This window comes from Taudactylus pleione, unplaced genomic scaffold, assembly GCF_031769625.1.
Source record: "Taudactylus pleione unplaced genomic scaffold, aTauple2 ptg000047l, whole genome shotgun sequence".
Lineage (NCBI taxonomy): Eukaryota > Metazoa > Chordata > Amphibia > Anura > Myobatrachidae > Taudactylus > Taudactylus pleione.
Genome location: NW_028284449.1, coordinates 37,808 through 60,518, shown reverse-complemented (window position 1 = coordinate 60,518; position 22,711 = coordinate 37,808). Strand labels below are relative to the sequence as shown.

General features: G+C 48.2%; 1 protein-coding gene across 1 annotated transcript in view; it reads left to right on the top strand.

Moving 5' to 3' along the window:
• Positions 1–22,711, top strand: part of MICAL2 (microtubule associated monooxygenase, calponin and LIM domain containing 2) — a gene marked incomplete at its 3' end in the record, with an annotated part of 301,381 nt that overhangs the window by 256,754 nt on the left and 21,916 nt on the right. Inside the window, exons 20-23 of the mRNA XM_088460527.1 lie at positions 262–396; positions 9,410–9,526; positions 20,874–20,975; positions 21,169–21,255. Of these exons, the coding sequence (XP_088316653.1) occupies positions 262–396; positions 9,410–9,526; positions 20,874–20,975; positions 21,169–21,255 (441 nt within the window). The remainder of the gene's footprint in view (positions 1–261; positions 397–9,409; positions 9,527–20,873; positions 20,976–21,168; positions 21,256–22,711) is intronic.

Below are 22,711 nucleotides of genomic sequence, written 5' to 3'. Positions count from 1 at the left end.
ATAACACTCACACTGTATATAACACCTGTGAGATGTGGCGTGTGAAGCGCTTGGACATATTACTGTTATAATGACTTTCTGTGACACACACGATCTCCAGCTAATTGGTTTATATCAGGTGAATATAGATCAGGCTGCTAAGTATCGTGTGCACCTAACACGCATGTTTACCCCTTGTATGTATAACGTAACATGTCAGACTATTTATTTGCATTCTTATACTGTGGTATAATACTCTGATATTACTTCTGCCCCATACAGAATAAGCTTCTGCCCCCCGGCTTGTCCCATTTTCCATCTAAAGTCCCTTCCTGTGAACCCCAAGTTTCTGGCTCTTCTCCTCCTTCATCTCCATCCATCGCTTACTCCGCCCCCAGCGATTGTCAGTTTAACAAGGTACGGCGGCATGTAACCCTACGTCTGTGTACCGACCGTCATTTAACCCTACGTCTGTGTACTGACCGTCATTTAACCCTACGTCTGTATACTGACAGTCATGTAACCCTACGTCTGTATACTGACAGTCATGTAACCCTACGTCTGTATACTGACCGTCATGTAACCCTACGTCTGTGTACTGACCGTCATTTAACCCTACGTCTGTATACTGACAGTCATGTAACCCTACGTCTGTATACTGACAGTCATGTAACCCTACGTCTGTGTACTGACCATCATGTAACACTACGTCTGTATACTGACAGTCATGTAACCCTACGTCTGTATACTGACCGTCATGTAACACTACGTCTGTATACTGACAGTCATGTAACCCTACGTCTGTGTACTGACCATCATGTAACCCTACGTCTGTGTACTGACCATCATGTAACACTACGTCTGTGTACTGACCATCATGTAACACTACGTCTGTATACTGACCATCATGTAACACTACGTCTGTATACTGACCATCATGTAACACTATGTCTGTATACTGACCATCATGTAACACTACGTCTGTATACTGACCATCATGTAACCCTACGTCTGTATACTGACAGTCATGTAACCCTACGTCTGTATACTGACCATCATGTAACACTACGTCTGTATACTGACCATCATGTAACCCTACGTCTGTATACTGACCATCATGTAACACTACGTCTGTATACTGACCATCATGTAACACTACGTCTGTATACTGACCATCATGTAACACTACGTCTGTATACTGACCATCATGTAACACTACGTCTGTATACTGACCATCATGTAACACTACGTCTGTATACTGACCATCATGTAACACTACGTCTGTATACTGACCATCATGTAACACTACGTCTGTATACTGACCATCATGTAACACTACGTCTGTATACTGACCATCATGTAACACTACGTCTGTATACTGACCGTCATGTAACACTACGTCTGTATACTGACCGTCATGTAACACTACGTCTGTATACTGACCGTCATGTAACACTACGTCTGTATACTGACCATCATGTAACACTACGTCTGTATACTGACCATCATGTAACACTACGTCTGTATACTGACCGTCATGTAACACTACGTCTGTATACTGACCATCATGTAACACTACGTCTGTATACTGACCATCATGTAACACTACGTCTGTATACTGACCATCATGTAACACTACGTCTGTATACTGACCGTCATGTAACACTACGTCTGTATACTGACCATCATGTAACACTACGTCTGTATACTGACCGTCATGTAACACTACGTCTGTATACTGACCATCATGTAACACTACGTCTGTATACTGACCATCATGTAACACTACGTCTGTATACTGACCGTCATGTAACACTACGTCTGTATACTGACCATCATGTAACACTACGTCTGTATACTGACCGTCATGTAACACTACGTCTGTATACTGACCGTCATGTAACACTACGTCTGTATACTGACCGTCATGTAACACTACGTCTGTATACTGACCGTCATGTAACACTACGTCTGTATACTGACCGTCATGTAACACTACGTCTGTATACTGACCATCATGTAACACTACGTCTGTATACTGACCATCATGTAACACTACGTCTGTATACTGACCGTCATGTAACACTACGTCTGTATACTGACCGTCATGTAACACTACGTCTGTATACTGACCATCATGTAACACTACGTCTGTATACTGACCATCATGTAACACTACGTCTGTATACTGACCATCATGTAACACTACGTCTGTATACTGACCGTCATGTAACACTACGTCTGTATACTGACCGTCATGTAACACTACGTCTGTATACTGACCATCATGTAACACTACGTCTGTATACTGACCGTCATGTAACACTACGTCTGTATACTGACCGTCATGTAACACTACGTCTGTATACTGACCGTCATGTAACACTACGTCTGTATACTGACCGTCATGTAACACTACGTCTGTATACTGACCATCATGTAACACTACGTCTGTATACTGACCATCATGTAACACTACGTCTGTATACTGACCGTCATGTAACACTACGTCTGTATACTGACCATCATGTAACACTACGTCTGTATACTGACCATCATGTAACACTACGTCTGTATACTGACCATCATGTAACACTACGTCTGTATACTGACCATCATGTAACACTACGTCTGTATACTGACCATCATGTAACACTACGTCTGTATACTGACCATCATGTAACACTACGTCTGTATACTGACCATCATGTAACACTACGTCTGTATACTGACCATCCAAATGTAAAACCAGTTAAGAGGCTACTTTAATAGAAAGACTTCAGAAATGACAAAACATAAAGCTTTATTACTAAAGTAGCTTAAACACAGGAAGTCTGCTATGCACAGGAACATTTTGTCTTTGGAATAAGCCATGTCTGATAACAGAGGGCAGTAGCTCCCAGTGAGGTAGGAGACAACGTACACACTTTATTGTTGAATGCAGAATGATATGTTTTTCTTTAACTACAGTATGACGGCTCTTTTCCTTGGACTGTACAAACAGTGTATATGTTATTTAGGGTATATGATAGTTGTATGGTTGGTTCCCATTGTAGTTGCACCCACTATCATGACCCATCGAACTCTGATAATTCACGTGATCTTGCCATGACCAGCCTAGCCGGTGTTCACACTAAATAACAACTAATGCAGGTCTGGGCATTTCCAAGACATCACAGTACGATGACAGCGCCTACTATTTTGGCACTTCAGTGTATACTCCCCACATTTTACAGTAATTGCACTGTGCATACCTATTATCCATAGCGCTGGAACGTAACCCGTTATAACCATTACGTATAGTTTGTTATGGATGTGTGGTGGGCTCTGACTTACCATTACTCACCCAGGTCCAAATAGTGTAATGTAATTAATCAGATCCATATTAGCCATAGAAGGGGATGATGCACCAAGTCCTGCTGAGAGATGTGTCCGGTGATAAATATCTGCAGTCTGTGTTACAATACATCATTAGTGTGGTATAGATTGCTATACCTGCTTCAGGGCTATATCAGTTTTTGGAATTTAATTGGAAGTTTCCTGCTGCTAAACAGTCTACATAGCCAAGGACTTGCAAAGCTGCAATTGGTGCTATTTAAATAAGCTTATTAATATTTGTCACCAAGTTCATCTCACAGATCATTTTCCTTGAAACCCCATATTTCCACCTGCACTAGCACCCACATGTCTCTGCCTGGCAGCACTAGCATCCACATGTCTCTGCCTGGTAGCACTAGCATCCACATGTCTCTGCCTGGTAGCACTAGCATCCACATGTCTCTGCCTGGCAGCACTAGCACCCACATGTCTCTGCCTGGCAGCACTAGCATCCACATGTCTCTGCCTGGTAGCACTAGCATCCACATGTCTCTGCCTGGCAGCACTAGCACCCACATGTCTCTGCCTGGTAGCACTAGCACCCACATGTCTCTGCCTGGTAGCACTAGCATCCACATGTTTCTGGCTGGTAGCACTAGCATCCACATGTCTCTGCCTGGTAGCACTACCACCCACATGTCTCTGCCTGGTAGCACTAGCATCCACATGTCTCTGCCTGGTAGCACTATCACCTCCATGTCTCTGCCTGGTAGCACTAGCACCTCCATGTCTCTGCCTGGCAACACTAGCACCTCCATGTCTCTGCCTGGCAGCACTAGCACCCGCTGTCTCTGCCTGGCAACACTAGCACCCACATGTCTCTGCCTTGCAGCACTATCACCTCCATGTCTCTGCCTGGTAGCACTAGCACCCACATGTCTCTGCCTGGTAGCACTAGCACCTCCATGTCTCTGCCTGGTAGCACTAGCACCTCCATGTCTCTGCCTGGTAGCACAAGCACCCACATGTCTCTGCCTGGCAGCACTAGCACCTCCATGTCTCTGCCTGGCAACACTAGCACCTCCATGTCTCTGCCTGGCAGCACTAGCACCCACATGTCTCTGCCTGGTAGCACTAGCACCTCCATGTCTCTGCCTGGCAACACTAGCACCTCCATGTCTCTGCCTGGTAGCACTAGCACCTCCATGTCTCTGCCTGGCAACACTAGCACCTCCATGTCTCTGCTTGGCAACACTAGCACCCACATGTCTCTGCCTGGTAGCACCAGCACCTCCATGTCTCTGCCTGGCAACACTAGCACCTCCATGTCTCTGCCTGGTAGCACTAACACCTCCATGTCTCTGCCTGGCAACACTAGCACCTCCATGTCTCTGCCTGGTAGCACTAGCACCTTCATCTCTCTGCCTGGCAACACTAGCACCCACATGTCTCTGCCTGATAGCACTAGCACCTCCATGTCTCTGCCTGGTAGCACTAGCACCTCCATGTCTCTGCCTGGCAGCACTAGCACCTTCATGTCTCTGCCTGGTAGCACTAGCACCCACTTGTCTCTGCCTGGTAGCACTAGCACCTCCATGTCTCTGCCTGGTAGCACTAGCACCTCCATGTCTCTGCCTGGCAACACTAGCACCTTCATGTCTCTGCCTGGCAGCACTAGCACCTCCATGTCTCTGCCTGGCAACACTTGCACCTTCATGTCTCTGCATGGCAACACTTGCACCTTCATGTCTCTGCATGGCAACACTAGCACCCACATGTCTCTGCCTGATAGCACTAGCACCTCCATGTCTCTGCCTGGCAGCACTAGCACCTTCATGTCTCTGCCTGATAGCACTAGCACCTCCATGTCTCTGCCTGGCAGCACTAGCACCTCCATGTCTCTGCCTGGCAACACTAGCACCTCCATGTCTCTGCTTGGCAACACTAGCACCCACATGTCTCTGCCTGGTAGCACCAGCACCTCCATGTCTCTGCCTGGCAACACTAGCACCTCCATGTCTCTGCCTGGTAGCACTAGCACCTCCATGTCTCTGCCTGGCAACACTAGCACCTCCATGTCTCTGCCTGGTAGCACTAGCACCTTCATCTCTCTGCCTGGCAACACTACCACCCACATGTCTCTGCCTGATAGCACTAGCACCTCCATGTCTCTGCCTGGTAGCACTAGCACCTCCATGTCTCTGCCTGGCAGCACTAGCACCTTCATGTCTCTGCCTGGTAGCACTAGCACCCACTTGTCTCTGCCTGGTAGCACTAGCACCTCCATGTCTCTGCCTGGCAACACTAGCACCTTCATGTCTCTGCCTGGCAGCACTAGCACCTCCATGTCTCTGCCTGGCAACACTTGCACCTTCATGTCTCTGCATGGCAACACTTGCACCTTCATGTCTCTGCATGGCAACACTAGCACCCACATGTCTCTGCCTGATAGCACTAGCACCTCCATGTCTCTGCCTGGCAGCACTAGCACCTTCATGTCTCTGCCTGATAGCACTAGCACCTCCATGTCTCTGCCTGGCAGCACTAGCACCTCCATGTCTCTGCCTGGCAACACTAGCACCTTCATGTCTCTGCCTGGCAGCACTAGCACCTCCATGTCTCTGCCTGGTAACACTAGCACCTCCATGTCTCTGCCTGGCAACACTAGCACCTTCATGTCTCTGCCTGGTAGCACTAGCACCCACGTGTCTCTGCCTGGTAGCACTAGCACCTCCATGTCTCTGCCTGGTAGCACTAGCACCTCCATGTCTCTGCCTTTCAACACTAGCACCTCCATGTCTCAGCCTGGCAGCACTAGCACCTCCATGTCTCTGCATGGCAACACTAGCACCTTCATCTCTCTGCCTGGCAACACTACCACCCACATGTCTCTGCCTGATAGCACTAGCACCTCCATGTCTCTGCCTGGTAGCACTAGCACCTCCATGTCTCTGCCTGGCAGCACTAGCACCTTCATGTCTCTGCCTGGTAGCACTAGCACCCACTTGTCTCTGCCTGGTAGCACTAGCACCTCCATGTCTCTGCCTGGTAGCACTAGCACCTCCATGTCTCTGCCTGGTAGCACTAGCACCTCCATGTCTCTGCCTGGCAACACTTGCACCTTCATGTCTCTGCCTGGCAGCACTAGCACCTCCATGTCTCTGTCTGGTAGCACTACCACCCACATGTCTCTGCCTGATAGCACTAGCACCTCCATGTCTCTGCCTGGTAGCACTAGCACCTCCATGTCTCTGCCTGGCAACACTAGCACCTCCATGTCTCTGCCTGGCAACACTAGCACCTTCATGTCTCTGCCTGGTAGCACTAGCACCCACGTGTCTCTGCCTGGTAGCACTAGCACCTCCATGTCTCTGCCTGGTAGCACTAGCACCTCCATGTCTCTGCCTTTCAACACTAGCACCTCCATGTCTCAGCCTGGCAGCACTAGCACCTCCATGTCTCTGCATGGCAACACTAGCACCTTCATCTCTCTGCCTGGCAACACTACCACCCACATGTCTCTGCCTGATAGCACTAGCACCTCCATGTCTCTGCCTGGTAGCACTAGCACCTCCATGTCTCTGCCTGGCAGCACTAGCACCTCCATGTCTCTGCCTGGTAGCACTAGCACCTCCATGTCTCTGCCTGGCAACACTAGCACCTCCATGTCTCTGCCTGGTAGCACTAGCACCTCCATGTCTCTGCCTGGCAACACTAGCACCTCCATGTCTCTGCCTTGCAACAATTGCACCTTCATGTCTCTGCATGGCAACACTAGCACCTTCATCTCTCTGCCTGGCAACACTACCACCCACATGTCTCTGCCTGATAGCACTAGCACCTCCATGTCTCTGCCTGGTAGCACTAGCACCTCCATGTCTCTGCCTGGCAGCACTAGCACCTCCATGTCTCTGCCTGGTAGCACTAACACCTCCATGTCTCTGCCTGGTAGCACTAGCACCTCCATGTCTCTGCCTGGCAACACTTGCACCTTCATGTCTCTGCCTGGTAGCACTAGCACCCAAGTGTCTCTGCCTGGTAGCACTAGCACCTCCATGTCTCTGCCTGGTAGCACTAGCACCTCCATGTCTCTGCCTGGTAGCACTAGCACCTCCATGTCTCAGCCTGGCAACACTAGCACCTCCTTGTCTCTGCCTGGCAGCACTAGCACCTCCATGTCTCTGCCTGGCAGCACTAGCACCTCCATGTCTCTGCCTGGTAGCACTAGCACCTCCATGTCTCTGCCTGGCAGCACTAGCACCTCCATGTCTCTGCCTGGTAGCACTAACACCTCCATGTCTCTGCCTGGCAGCACTAGCACCTCCATGTCTCTGCCTGGCAACACTAGCACCTTCATGTCTCTGCCTGGCAGCACTAGCACCTCCATGTCTCTGCCTGGCAGCACTAGCACCTCCATGTCTCTGCCTGGCAGCACTAGCACCTCCATGTCTCTGCCTGGTAGCACTAGCACCTCCATGTCTCTGCCTGGCAGCACTAGCACCTCCATGTCTCTGCCTGGCAACACTAGCACCTCCATGTCTCTGCCTGGCAGCACTAGCACCTCCATGTCTCTGCCTGGCAGCACTAGCACCTCCATTTTTCTGCCTGGCAGCACTAGCACCTTCATGTCTCTGCCTGGTAGCACTAGCTCCTCCATGTCTCTGCCTGGTAGCACTAGCACCCACGTGTCTCTGCCTGGTAGCACTAGCACCTCCATGTCTCTGCCTGGCAGCACTAGCACCTCCATGTCTCAGCCTGGCAGCACTAGCACCTCCATGTCTCTGCCTGGCAGCACTAGCACCTCCATGTCTCTGCCTGGTAGCACTAACACCTCCATGTCTGCCTGGTAGCACTAGCACCTCCATGTCTCTGCCTGGCAACACTTGCACCCACATGTCTCTGCCTGGTAGCACTAGCACCCAAGTGTCCCTGCCTGATAACACTAGCACCTCCATGTCTCTGCCTGGTAGCACTAGCACCTCCATGTCTCAGCCTGGCAACACTAGCACCTCCATGTCTCTGCCTGGCAGCACTAGCACCTCCATGTCTCTGCCTGGCAGCACTAGCACCTCCATGTCTCTGCCTGGTAGCACTAGCACCTCCATGTCTCTGCCTGGCAGCACTAGCACCTCCATGTCTCTGCCTGGCAGCACTAGCACCTCCATGTCTCTGCCTGGCAGCACTAGCACCTCCATGTCTCTGCCTGGCAGCACTAGCACCTCCATGTCTCTGCCTGGCAGCACTAGCACCTCCATGTCTCTGCCTGGTAGCACTAGCACCTCCATGTCTCTGCCTGGCAGCACTAGCACCTTCATGTCTCTGCCTGGCAACACTAGCACCTTCATGTCTCTGCCTGGCAGCACTAGCACCTCCATGTCTCTGCCTGGCAGCACTAGCACCTCCATGTCTCTGCCTGGCAACACTAGCACCTTCATGTCTCTGCCTGGCAGCACTAGCACCTCCATGTCTCTGCCTGGCAGCACTAGCACCTCCATGTCTCTGCCTGGCAGCACTAGCACCTCCATGTCTCTGCCTGGCAGCACTAGCACCTCCATGTCTCTGCCTGGTAGCACTAGCACCTTCATGTCTCTGCCTGGCAGCACTAGCACCTCCATGTCTCTGCCTGGCAGCACTAGCACCTCCATGTCTCTGCCTGGCAACACTAGCACCTCCATGTCTCTGCCTGGCAGCACTAGCACCTCCATGTCTCTGCCTGGCAGCACTAGCACCTCCATTTTTCTGCCTGGCAGCACTAGCACCTTCATGTCTCTGCCTGGTAGCACTAGCTCCTCCATGTCTCTGCCTGGTAGCACTAGCACCCACGTGTCTCTGCCTGGTAGCACTAGCACCTCCATGTCTCTGCCTGGCAGCACTAGCACCTCCATGTCTCAGCCTGGCAGCACTAGCACCTCCATGTCTCAGCCTGGCAGCACTAGCACCTCCATGTCTCTGCCTGGCAGCACTAGCACCTCCATGTCTCTGCCTGGCAGCACTTGTGCACTGTCCGTGTCCTCTCATTCAGTCCTCATTTATTCCTTTATTGATATTTATAGTTTTTGTGTATAATTTGCTGTAATTGAGTTTTACTTTTTATCGCTTCTGCCTTACACAGAATGAAATCCTGTCCTCTGGCTTATCCCATTTTCCATCTAAATTTCCTTCCTATGATCCCCAAGTTCCTAACTCATCTGCTTCTGTCTCCGCCTTCAGCAATTCTCAACCCAAGAAGGTATCGCAGTATGTAAACCTGCGTTCATTACTGCCTCCTCTTTGCCCTGCTCTCTGTCTGTCATTCCCCCTGCCTGCCCCGTCCTCTGTCTGTCCCTGTCCTGCCTCCTGTCTGTCCCTGTCCTGCCTCCTGTCTGTCCTTGCCCTCTGCCTGTCATTCCCTCTGCCCCGTCCTCTGTCTGTCCCTGTCCTAGCCCTCTGCCTGTCCTAGCCCTCTGCCTGTCCTTGCCCTCTGCCTGTCCTAGCCCTCTGCCTGTCCTAGCCCTCTGCCTGTCCTTGCCCTCTGCCTATCATTCCCTCTGCCCCATCCTCTGCCTGTCATTCCCTCTGCCCCGTCCTCTGTCTGTCCCTGTCCTAGCCCTCTGCCTGTCCTAGCCCTCTGCCTGTCCTTGCCCTCTGCCTATCCTAGCCCTCTGCCTGTCCTTGCCCTCTGCCTATCATTCCCTCTGCCCCATCCTCTGGCTGTCCCTGTCCTTGCCCTCTGCCTGTCCTTGCCCTCTGCCTGTCCTTGCCCTCTGCCTGTCCTAGCCCTCTGCCTGTCCTAGCCCTCTGCCTGTCCTTGCCCTCTGCCTATCATTCCCTCTGCCCCATCCTCTGGCTGTCCCTGTCCTTGCCCTCTGCCTGTCCTTGCCCTCTGCCTGTCCTAGCCCTCTGCCTGTCCTTGCCCTCTGCCTATCCTAGCCCTCTGCCTGTCCTTGCCCTCTGCCTATCATTCCCTCTGCCCCATCCTCTGGCTGTCCCTGTCCTTGCCCTCTGCCTGTCCTTGCCCTCTGCCTGTCCTTGCCCTCTGCCTGTCCTAGCCCTCTGCCTGTCCTAGCCCTCTGCCTGTCCTTGCCCTCTGCCTATCATTCCCTCTGCCCCATCCTCTGGCTGTCCCTGTCCTTGCCCTCTGCCTGTCCTTGCCCTCTGCCTGTCCTTGCCCTCTGCCTGTCCTAGCCCTCTGCCTGTCCTAGCCCTCTGCCTGTCCTTGCCCTCTGCCTATCATTCCCTCTGCCCCATCCTCTGGCTGTCCCTGTCCTTGCCCTCTGCCTGTCCTTGCCCTCTGCCTGTCCTAGCCCTCTGCCTGTCCTTGCCCTCTGCCTATCCTAGCCCTCTGCCTGTCCTTGCCCTCTGCCTATCATTCCCTCTGCCCCATCCTCTGGCTGTCCCTGTCCTTGCCCTCTGCCTGTCCTTGCCCTCTGCCTGTCCTTGCCCTCTGCCTGTCCTTGCCCTCTGCCTGTCCTAGCCCTCTGCCTGTCCTAGCCCTCTGCCTGTCCTTGCCCTCTGCCTATCATTCCCTCTGCCCCATCCTCTGGCTGTCCCTGTCCTTGCCCTCTGCCTGTCCTTGCCCTCTGCCTGTCCTTGCCCTCTGCCTGTCCTAGCCCTCTGCCTGTCCTAGCCCTCTGCCTGTCCTTGCCCTCTGCCTATCATTCCCTCTGCCCCATCCTCTGGCTGTCCCTGTCCTTGCCCTCTGCCTGTCCTTGCCCTCTGCCTGTCCTGCACTCTGTCTGCACCGTCCTCTGTCTGTCATTTGAATACATACTGCATGGGCTGAATGTATGACATATAATATATAATATAATGGACTTTATGGAATAAATAATAGGTAAGCTGAGGGCTATAATTCCTAGCATACCTCGTCTCTCTAGCTGTTGTACGGTACAATTATATGGCCTGATGTAACCTGTCTGCTCCAAGCACTGGAGTCACCGGGTGCCTAGGGAGGAACAGTAATGAAAAGCAGAAGTAATCCACGCCCTGTAACAATGTGTATTCTGCATCCTATCTTACTGACTCAGTTCCTCTATCTCATCCTCTTCCAGTATTGCTGGTATGTGTCATATATACCAAATCATTCAGTATGTGTCTCACCTTGTACTGACCATACCAGGCATAGAGGATCATGTATAACACTTAGCAATGTGATCGCACAGGGAGACCTATTGGGTATATTAGTTGTACCTGTCTAACCAGTGCACATGTTTCTACATTGCTGCCTCTTACTGCATGATGAATGTGCGGCTCTATGGCTCTTCCTGAGCTTGCCACAGTCCATCACTAGTGGGCGCCCTCTCTACTCTATTCTGAGCTATAGCTGAGCAAAAGCTGTACCCAGCAGGAAAGACTCCTACTTTGCCATAGGTGTGGGAGGAGGGCTGGGAGGCGCGAGCTTGCCGCGGTCACTTACCTCCCACCACCCGCTCTCACCTTCAGGCTGATGATACTCTCCATTTCAAGGTCCTAGAACACAGTTCGGATGCGGACGGTGTTGAAGGTAACCCTGTAAAGGAAAACACTCTAAACCTGGATGACCTCCACTAGGATCAGTGCTTGATCGTCATTGCCACTTTTGTCCTCAGCTTGGTTACGCCACGGTGCCCGGCACTGAGGTACAATCTGAACGAAAATGCTCAAAGGAAGGGATTACGCTCATCGGATATACTCTTACCACTCAGATGGGCGATGGTCCTGATCTCGGTACCTGCAAATAAACACAAGACTACAGCCCACCCACATGGCTGCACTATACTAACCTCTGTTCCCTAGCGTGTACCACCCACCACAGCCTGACTACACATTCACATATGAGGGACCTAACTCTAGCTAACCCGGGATATAACCCCGGAACAGGCTGGGTGTAGTGTACTCCCTATCACCACATTACTCCTCTACGTTCCCACAATGCATTTACCAATAATCAACAGTACAGTACAGCATAAGACCATAGGAACAGTACAGTACAGCATAGGACAACAGGAACAGTATAGTACAGCATAGGACAACAGGAACAGTACAGTATGGCATAGGACAATAGGAACAGTACAGTACAGCATAGGACAACAGGAACAGTACAGTACAGCATAGGACAACAGGAACAGTACAGTATGGCATAGGACAATAGGAACAGTACAGTACAGCATAAAACAATATTAACAGTACAGCATAAAACAATAGGTACAGTACAGCATATGACAATAGGAACAGTACAGTATGGCATAGGACAATAGGAACAGTACAGTACAGCATAGGACTACAGGAACAGTACAGTACGGCATAGGACAACAGGAACAGTACAGTACGGCATAGGACAATAGGAACAGTACAGTACAGCATAAGACAATAGGAACAGTACAGTACAGCATAGGACAACAGGAACAGTACAGTATGGCATAGGACAACAGGAACAGTACAGCATAGGACAACAGGAACAGTACAGTACAGCATAAGACAATAGGAACAGTAAAGTACAGCATACAGTAGGACAATGTGAACAGTACAGTATGGCATAGGACAATAGGAACAGTACAGTACAGCATAAGACAACAGGAACAGTACAGTATGGCATAGGACAACAAGAACAGTACAGTACAGCATAAGACAATAGGAACAGTACAGTACAGCATAGGACAACAGATACAGTACAGTATGGCGTAGGACAATAGGTACAGTACAGCATAGGAGAACAGGTACAGTACAGCATAGGACAATAGGAACATTACAGTGCAGCATAAAACAATAGATACAGTACAGAATAGGAAAATAGGAACAGTACAGCATAGGACAATCGGAACAGTACAGTACAGCATAGGACAATAGGAACAGTACAGTACAGGACAACAGGAACAGTACAGTATGGCATAGGACAACAGGAACAGTACAGTACAGCATAGGACAATAGGAACAGTACAGTACAGCATAAGACAATAGGACCAGTACAGCATGGGACAATAGGAACAGTACGGTACAGTACAGCATAAGACAATAGGACCAGTACAGCATGGGACAATAGGAACATTACAGTGCAGCATAAAACAATAGGTACAGTACAGAATAGGAAAATAGGAACAGTACAGCATAGGACAATAGGAACAGTACAGTATAGCATAAGACAATAGGAACAGTACAGTACAGCATAAGACAATGAGAACAATACAGTACAGCATAAGACAATAGGACCAGTACAGCATGGGACAATAGGAACAGTACAGTACAGTACAGCTTATGGCAATAGGTACAGTACAGCATAAGACAATAGGAGCAGTACAATATAGTATAGGGCAATAGGTACAGCATAAGACAGTAGGTACAGTACAGCATAAGACAATAGGTACAGTACAGCATAGGAAAATAGGAACCGTACAGTACAGCATATGGCAATAGGTACAGTACAGCATAAGACAATAGGTACTGTACAGTACAGCATAAGACAATAGGTATAGTAGAAATTGGACAATAAGAACAGTTCATAACATCATATGACAATAGGAACAGTACAGTACAGCATAGGACAATTGGAGCAATACAGTACAGCATAATATAGTACGTTCCTGCCGCCATGCGTGGGGCCCTTGGATGACCCCTCCCACAGGTGAATAAAGGCACATATTTCCTGTTTGCATTTAAAGTGGTTGGATCGCCCTCGCCCAGCCGTGAGACATGCAGAGCGAGACAGTGTGGGGGGCAGCTGCCTTCTGCCTTCCAATGACTGTCAGACACAGAAGTCTCCAGCTAACATGCAGAGAACTACAACCATCGTATCATGCATTGCAGTACATAGTGATACACAGACCCATTGATGGTAGATCGCTGGCAGATATTGCTCAGGTAGCAGTACTGACAAGGTGACTAAACTAAGCAAACTGCGCACCCGTTACCCCCATTTATATCACTATGAGAGTGCCCCGCACTGATTGCTGGGGGTCACCTAGAAACTTCACTAGCAGGGACCATATATAATTGGTCATCATCATTATTGTTAACAATGGTCTTATTTCTCCCAAGCATATTTTAGCATCCTTTGCAGTCTTTATTTTACCTGTGTCAGCTGGGAGGCTCCTGCATGTACCTACAGTATTACCCTCTTATAGATGTCTGTGACTTCCTTATATATCTGTGTATTATACCTGTATAGTGACAGTGATGAGAGGCCTGTGTGATGGAGGTGATACAGCTCCTATGTGTACATACAGTATTACCCTCTTATAGATGTCTGTGACTTCCTTATATGTCTGTGTATTATACCTGTATAGTGACAATGATGAGAGGCCTGTGTGATGGAGGTGATACAGCTCCTGTGTGTACATACAGTATTACCCTCTTATAGGTGTCTGTGACTTCCTTATATGTCTGTGTATTATACCTGTATACTGACAGTGATGAGAGGCCTGTGTGATGGAGGTGATACAGCTCCTGTGTGTACATACAGTATTACCCTCTTATAGATGTCTGTGACTTCCTTATATGTCTGTGTATTATACCTGTATAGTGACAATGATGAGAGGCCTGTGTGATGGAGGTGATACAGCTCCTGTGTGTACATACAGTATTACCCTCTTATAGATGTCTGTGACTTCCTTATATGTCTGTGTATTATACCTGTATACTGACAGTGATGAGAGGCCTGTGTGATGGAGGTGATACAGCTCCTGTGTGTACATACAGTATTACCCTCTTATAGATGTCTGTGACTTCCTTCTATATCTGTGTATTATACCTGTATAGTGACAATGATGAGAGGCCTGTGTGATGGAGGTGATACAGCTCCTGTGTGTACATACAGTATTACCCTCTTATAGAGTCTGTGACTTCCTTATATATCTGTGTATTATACCTGTATACTGACAGTGATGAGAGGCCTGTGTGATGGAGGTGATACAGCTCCTGTGTGTACATACAGTATTACCCTCTTATAGAGGTCTGTGACTTCCTTATATATCTGTGTATTATACCTGTATACTGATAGTGATGAGAGGCCTGTGTGATGGAGGTGATACAGCTCCTGTGTGTACATACAGTATTACCCTCTTATAGAGGTCTGTGACTTCCTTATATATCTGTGTATTATACCTGTATAGTGACATTGATGAGAGGCCTGTGTGATGGAGGTGATACAGCTCCTGTGTGTACAACAGTATTACCCTCTTATAGAGTCTGTGACTTCCTTATATGTCTGTGTATTATACCTGTATACTGACAGTGATGAGAGGCCTGTGTGATGGAGGTGATACAGCTCCTGTGTGTACATACAGTATTACCCTCTTATAGATGTCTGTGACTTCCTTATATGTCTGTGTATTATACCTGTATACTGACAGTGATGAGAGGCCTGTGTGATGGAGGTGATACAGCTCCTGTGTGTACAACAGTATTACCCTCTTATAGATGTCTGTGACTTCCTTATATATCTGTGTATTATACCTGTATAGTGACATTGATGAGAGGCCTGTGTGATGGAGGTGATACAGCTCCTGTGTGTACATACAGTATTACCCTCTTATAGAGTCTGTGACTTCCTTATATGTCTGTGTATTATACCTGTATACTGACAGTGATGAGAGGCCTGTGTGATGGAGGTGATACAGCTCCTGTGTGTACATACAGTATTACCCTCTTATAGATGTCTGTGACTTCCTTATATATCTGTGTATTATACCTGTATAGTGACATTGATGAGAGGCCTGTGTGATGGAGGTGATACAGCTCCTGTGTGTACATACAGTATTACCCTCTTATAGAGTCTGTGACTTCCTTATATATCTGTGTATTATACCTGTATACTGACAGTGATGAGAGGCCTGTGTGATGGAGGTGATACAGCTCCTGTGTGTACATACAGTATTACCCTCTTATAGATGTCTGTGACTTCCTTATATGTCTGTGTATTATACCTGTATAGTGACAATGATGAGAGGCCTGTGTGATGGAGGTGATACAGCTCCTGTGTGTACATACAGTATTACCCTCTTATAGGTGTCTGTGACTTCCTTATATGTCTGTGTATTATACCTGTATACTGACAGTGATGAGAGACCTGTGTGATGGAGGTGATACAGCTCCTGTGTGTACATACAGTATTACCCTCTTATAGATGTCTGTGACTTCCTTATATGTCTGTGTATTATACCTGTATAGTGACAATGATGAGAGGCCTGTGTGATGGAGGTGATACAGCTCCTGTGTGTACATACAGTATTACCCTCTTATAGAGGTCTGTGACTTCCTTATATGTCTGTGTATTATACCTGTATAGTGACAATGATGAGAGGCCTGTGTGATGGAGGTGATACAGCTCCTGTGTGTACATACAGTATTACCCTCTTATAGAGGTCTGTGACTTCCTTATATGTCTGTGTATTATACCTGTATAGTGACAGTGATGAGAGGCCTGTGTGATGGAGGCGATACAGCTCCTGTACGGCGTAAGCCGGTGTTATCAGTCCAGCTCTGTCCTCTCATTGCATTGTGCTTGGCTGAATGACATTAACCATCCTTTATCATGGCTGCTATGGACTCAGGAGCCCTGCCATAACATTTGTCCTGCGCACGGCTATTGTACAATCACAAGTGATAGAAAGGGAGCGTAGGTGTCTCCTGCAGACGTCCTGGGACTAATCCATTGATCTTGGCTCAGGGATAAGAGCACAAGACACTTCCTCTGGCTGCTCTCCATGTCTCCTGCTTACACAGCTCCGTACACGCCACAAATATATCCTGCTGTTCCCCTGTTTTTCCACTCAGTGTAATGTGGAACTGATGCAACATTGGTAGCAAAATGGGTGTAAATTGCTGAAAAGACAGTGTACAGAAAAATAGCTCATTTTTGCCATGTGCAGAACATCTCGCAATGCGCATTTCTCTACATCGGTAGCAAATGTACCTAGTTTACAGTAAGTCATGGTCATCAGTGACAGGAGACACGCCCTCTTACAGGCACATATGCGCATAATTGCTGTCCTGCACGAGTTTGCGTGAACATGTGAGCTCGCCCTGCGCTGGGCGCGCCCCTTCCCACACCTGTTTGTCTCACAGTCATAAGACTTAATATGTGCAAAATGTTTGTGTCTCTGCCTTGGCGCATATACACGTCTTCACTTTTTGTGCATGCGCAAAGTGAAATGGCGCATGATCTGCTGGCGTTGCATCTAGGCTGGTTACACACGCTGCAAACGCCCGCTGTGCATTCATCTTTGTCACCTTATTATTGTCAGGTTTTAGCGCAGAGCGCAGGCAATGGAGCGTCCATGATTAGACGCAGGTTATGCTTCCCTGAACCGGTACAGGTACATTGGTGTCACTGTGTTATGGCACTTTATGTAAGTGTACAGTATACAGCGTTGAATCCCTCATAACGTATAACATGTCAGGAGTGCGGTACCCGTGGTACTTTGCTTTATATGCCGTCTCTCATTAGCGGGCTGTACTTTCCATAGGTCCTCTATGGGTGGTCGGCCAGGAACCGCTTCCCACTCTATACATGTCTCACTTAGCTTTCCCTCATGTCTATGGTCTGAGTCAGGGGCGTATGTACCCCTTGGCCAGGATGGCACTCTACACTGAATCATGCTGATCATATACCACCCAAGAGGGGTTCATACACATAGTGATTCACGTGGGGTAAGCAGGCAGACCGCTTTTAGCATTGGCAGAGAATGGGCAAATGCCGCACTTGGAAACTATTCAAACAGTTTGTGTTTCAGCAAAGGGAGAGTTCTATGTATGTCATCCAGCGGGGCAGAAAGGGCGTGACAAGTGGGGTAAATGATACAGCTAATACCCATGCTGGGCCACCGCTTACCGAAACTGTGTGCTTGTACTATGTGGGGAAAAGGGGGTTATCCCAATTGCTGTGATCTGACGATATTAAAACAGAGGAGCTAAATTTGTATGTGTAAAAAAAATATTTTAAAAAGTGTAAAGAGTTCTGTGTTTGTTGGTCATTTCCCTTTAAAATGGTTTATTAGATTTAATGTGAGAGCGTAGTGCATTCCCTCATGAAGCAGCAGGTACCTGGCATCCCCGAAGCTTTGATGTGTTGCCCAGTCTTGGTGATCTGACCATGTTGTGCATAAAGGCTGACAGATCGCTCTCAGGAAATAGCATTACAGGCGGATGATTAGTGTCAGAGCCAGGAGGTCACACAAATGGGTGGAAATAAAGACTCTCCGCTTTCCTGTGTGATTGCTAAAGTCATGCACAACATACTTTTTCCCCAGCAGTCACACACATTACACGTGGATTAAATAACAATGTCTCAGTGTCCCCGCTTTTATATGGTTGTAATAAGGGTGATCTCTAGGCCTCCAGGCATGAAAAGATTCCTGGGTTACAATAACCACTGTCCAGAGATTCCCGGAATAGTTATAGTGGAATTTCCATCATTTGTGCTGTAATATCCGAAATCTGTTCCCAGCGCTGGGTCCCTGGAGGAAATGACTGGGATATTTTTGTTTAACTGTTTAAAATGTGTGTGACATGATGTAGAAGTAACATAGTGCAGAGCTGACAGATCCCCTTAGCTGTGGCCATGTACTCCCATTATCCTGATAGACCTACTCCCATTATCCTGATAGATGTAGCTGTGGCCATGTACTCCCATTATCCTGATAGACGTTGCTGTGGCCATGTACTCCCATTATCCTGATAGACGTAGCTGTGGCCATGTACTCCCATTATCCTGATAGACGTAGCTGCGGCCATGTACTCCCATTAGACGTAGCTGTGGCCATGTACTCCCATTATCCTGATAGACGTAGCTGTGGCCATGTACTCCCATTATCCTGATAGACGTAGCTGTGGCCATGTACTCCCATTATCCTGATAAATATAGCTGTGGCCATGTACTCCCATTATCCTGATAGACCTACTCCCATTATCCTGATAGACGTAGCTGTGGCCATGTACTCCCATTATCCTGATAGACGTAGCTGTGGCCATGTACTCCCATTATTCTGATAGACGTAGCTGTGGCAATGTACTCCCATTATCCTGGTAGACGTAGCTGTGGCCATGTACTCCCATTATCCTGATAGACGTAGCTGTGGCCATGTATTCCCATTATCCTGATAGACGTAGCTGTGGCCATATACTCCTATTATCCTGATAGACGTAACTGTGGCCTTGTTCTCCCAATATCCAGATAGACGTAGCTGTGGCCATGTTCTCCCATTATCCTGATAGATTTAGCTGTGGCCATATACTCCCATTATCCTGATAGACCTACTCCCATTATCCTGATAGACGTAGCTGTGGCTATGTACTTCAATTATCCCGATAGACGTAGCTGTGGCCATGTACACCCATTATCCTGATAAACGTAGCTGTGGCCATGTACTCCCGTTATCCTGATAGACTTAGCTGTGGCCATGTACTCCAATTATCCTGATAGACGTAGCTGTGGCCATGTACTCCCATTATCCTGATAGACGGAGCTGTGGCCATGTACTTCCATTATCCTGATAGACGTAGCTGTGGCCATGTACTCCCATTATCCTGATAGACGGAGCTGTGGCCATGTACTCCCATTATCCTGATAGACGTAGCTGTGGCCATGTACTCCAATTATCCTGATAGATCTGCTTCCATTATCCTGATTCCCTATATGAGATAGAAGACTAGAACTGCTCTGTAGGGACAAATGTAGACCCTGCACAGACGTCATCTACTGTAATGTCATAGGGAGCCAAAAAGAAGGATATCTGCCTGAATTCAGAAGGCGGGACTCCCCTTTAAATGCTGTGGTGAGAATAGTGATATTAGATGGTCCTGTTGTTTCTTTGATGGTGATTAATTATCATATCTATGTATGTGGCTGTCCTTGCAGAGAGGCGATTCTATATCTTTGTATTATAACGAAGGTACTTTCTTTAGAGTTGCCCTATTTTCCCTGACACACCCTTATACCCTGCAGACTTACCCCATCTGCATACGTCTGGCACAGTGCATGGGTATATTATTGTAAAGGTAATAATTAAGAGGGTACAAACGAGGGATTGATGGGATAAGTTTGGAAGTGGATGCATGTTTTACCCCCCAAATGACCCCCCAGGGAATCTGGCCTAGCAATTCCAGCAGCCTGACACATGCATTATGGAAGCACCAGCAGGAGGTGGGAGTTCCGGGGGCAGCTGCTGAGTTATTCAGTACCTGTCACAGTAATCCCTGAGCAGGTGCTGGTGATTAGTCTGATGGTCACTTGGCAAATTTAGTACATCGACAAATACTTATTTTGTGGAATCCTAGCCACATAGATTCACGTGTGTGACTAATGCAATCCAGAAAACATGGCATGTTATGGACTGGAGTTGAGAAACCTTGTTAAAGAGCAGTGATGTGTATGTCAAGGCATCACGGTCTCTGTAGTTCCACAATGTCTGGTGTGCACAGCCTCTGTCATAGAGGAATATGGAATCAGCTGGATTTCCCGGTCAGTGGTAAGTCAGGGCATGGCAGTGATGGTGTGTGTTTCCCCAAATCTAATATGCCAAGATGCCCCCAGCACTGTGCATGGCTGTGGTGTCTTCACTAACCAGGACCAGTCCCTTAGGCCATCTTTCTGCCCTCACCTCCTGTCTGTTCTTCTCGCTGGGTAGATGACTGTAGGAAGTGTCTCCAGCCGGATAGGCGCCGTGGCCGAAGTGCTGGTCAATCTTTACATGAGCGATCACAGAACTAAAACAAGGTCTTCAGAGCCGGTAAGCAGCGAGCGCAGCCGCACGGGGTAGCTCACTGAGTGTCAGTGCACAAATAATTCTATAGACACCAGCAAAATTCACCTAAGACGTGATCACATTTAACACCTCAACGTAGAGGCAAAACTGACTTCACCAAACTTTGCTTCCCCGTGTGCCATAGTTGGTGAATAACGCAACTTTGTGTTACATTCAGAGTTCTCTGGAGGGAACGGTGACTGCGCCCTCTGCTGATTCTCCTACTGCTTCTCCTACTTCTTCTCCTGTCTCTCCTCTGCGAAAGGTACTGAAAGTTTCCATTGCTCCCATGCACTGCCCCCTCTATTACACTTTACTGACCACTAAGAGTCAATTAGTGTCCAGAGTTAGTAGAACTAAGACTAGAACCGGTGCTTTTGTCATGCAATAGACAAACAATAATCATTGCTTGTTCTGCACAAATTATCACAACATTATGGTGGTCAAGCTGCAGATATGAAAGTGTGGGAGAGGTGTGGGCTCTTCTTATATTCTGCAAAAGGTGCACTGCCATAGTATGTTATACATGGATGCGGAGCACATGCAACTTATACATATTCACATATACAGTAAGTGCCAAATACGAATATACAGTAAGTGCCAAATAGCATTACTGCATATATGAGTCCTGCCCAGGATTACACTACAAGTCAATAGGCAGCTACAGGCCAACATGCAGCGACAAGTCATTATGCATCTACAGGCCAATAGCAAGTCACAGGCCAATATATAACTACAGGCCAATATACAGCCGCAGGCCAATATACAGCCACATGCCAATATACAGTCACAGGTCAATATGCAACCACAGGTCAATATGCAGCCACATGCCAATATACAGTCACAGGCCAATATGCAGCCACAGGCCAATATATAACTACAGGCCAATATAAAGCCACATGCCAATATACAGTCACAGGCCAATATGCAGCCACAGGCCAATATATAACTACAGGCCAATATACAGCCGCAGGCCAATATACAGCCACATGCCAATATACAGTCACAGGCCAATATGCAGCCACAGGCCAATATATAACTACAGGCCAATATAAAGCCACATGCCAATATACAGTCACAGGCCAATATGCAGCCACAGGTCAATATGCAGCCACAGGTCAATATGCAGCCACAGGCCAATATGCAGCCACAGGCCAATATGCAGCCGCAGGCCAATATACAGCCGCAGGCCAATATACAGCCACATGCCAATATACAGTCACAGGCCAATATACAGCCGCAGGCCAATATACAGCCACATGCCAATATACAGTCACAGGTCAATATACAGCCACAGGTCAATATGCAACCACAGGTCAATATGCAGCCACAGGCCAATATACAGTCACAGGCCAATATATAACTACAGGCCAATATACAGCCGCAGGCCAATATACAGCCACATGCCAATATACAGTCACAGGCTAATATGCAGCAACAGGTCAATATGCAGCCACAGGTCAATATGCAGCCACAGGTCAATATGCAGCCGCAGGCCAATATACAGCCACATGCCAATATACAGTCACAGGCCAATATGCAGCCACAGGCCAATATGCAGCCACAGGCCAATATATAACTACATGCCAATATACAGTCACAGGCCAATATGCAGCCACAGGTCAATATGCAGCCACAGGTCAATATGCAGCCACAGGCCAATATGCAGCCACAGGCCAATATGCAGCCACAGGCCAATATGCAGCCGCAGGCCAATATAC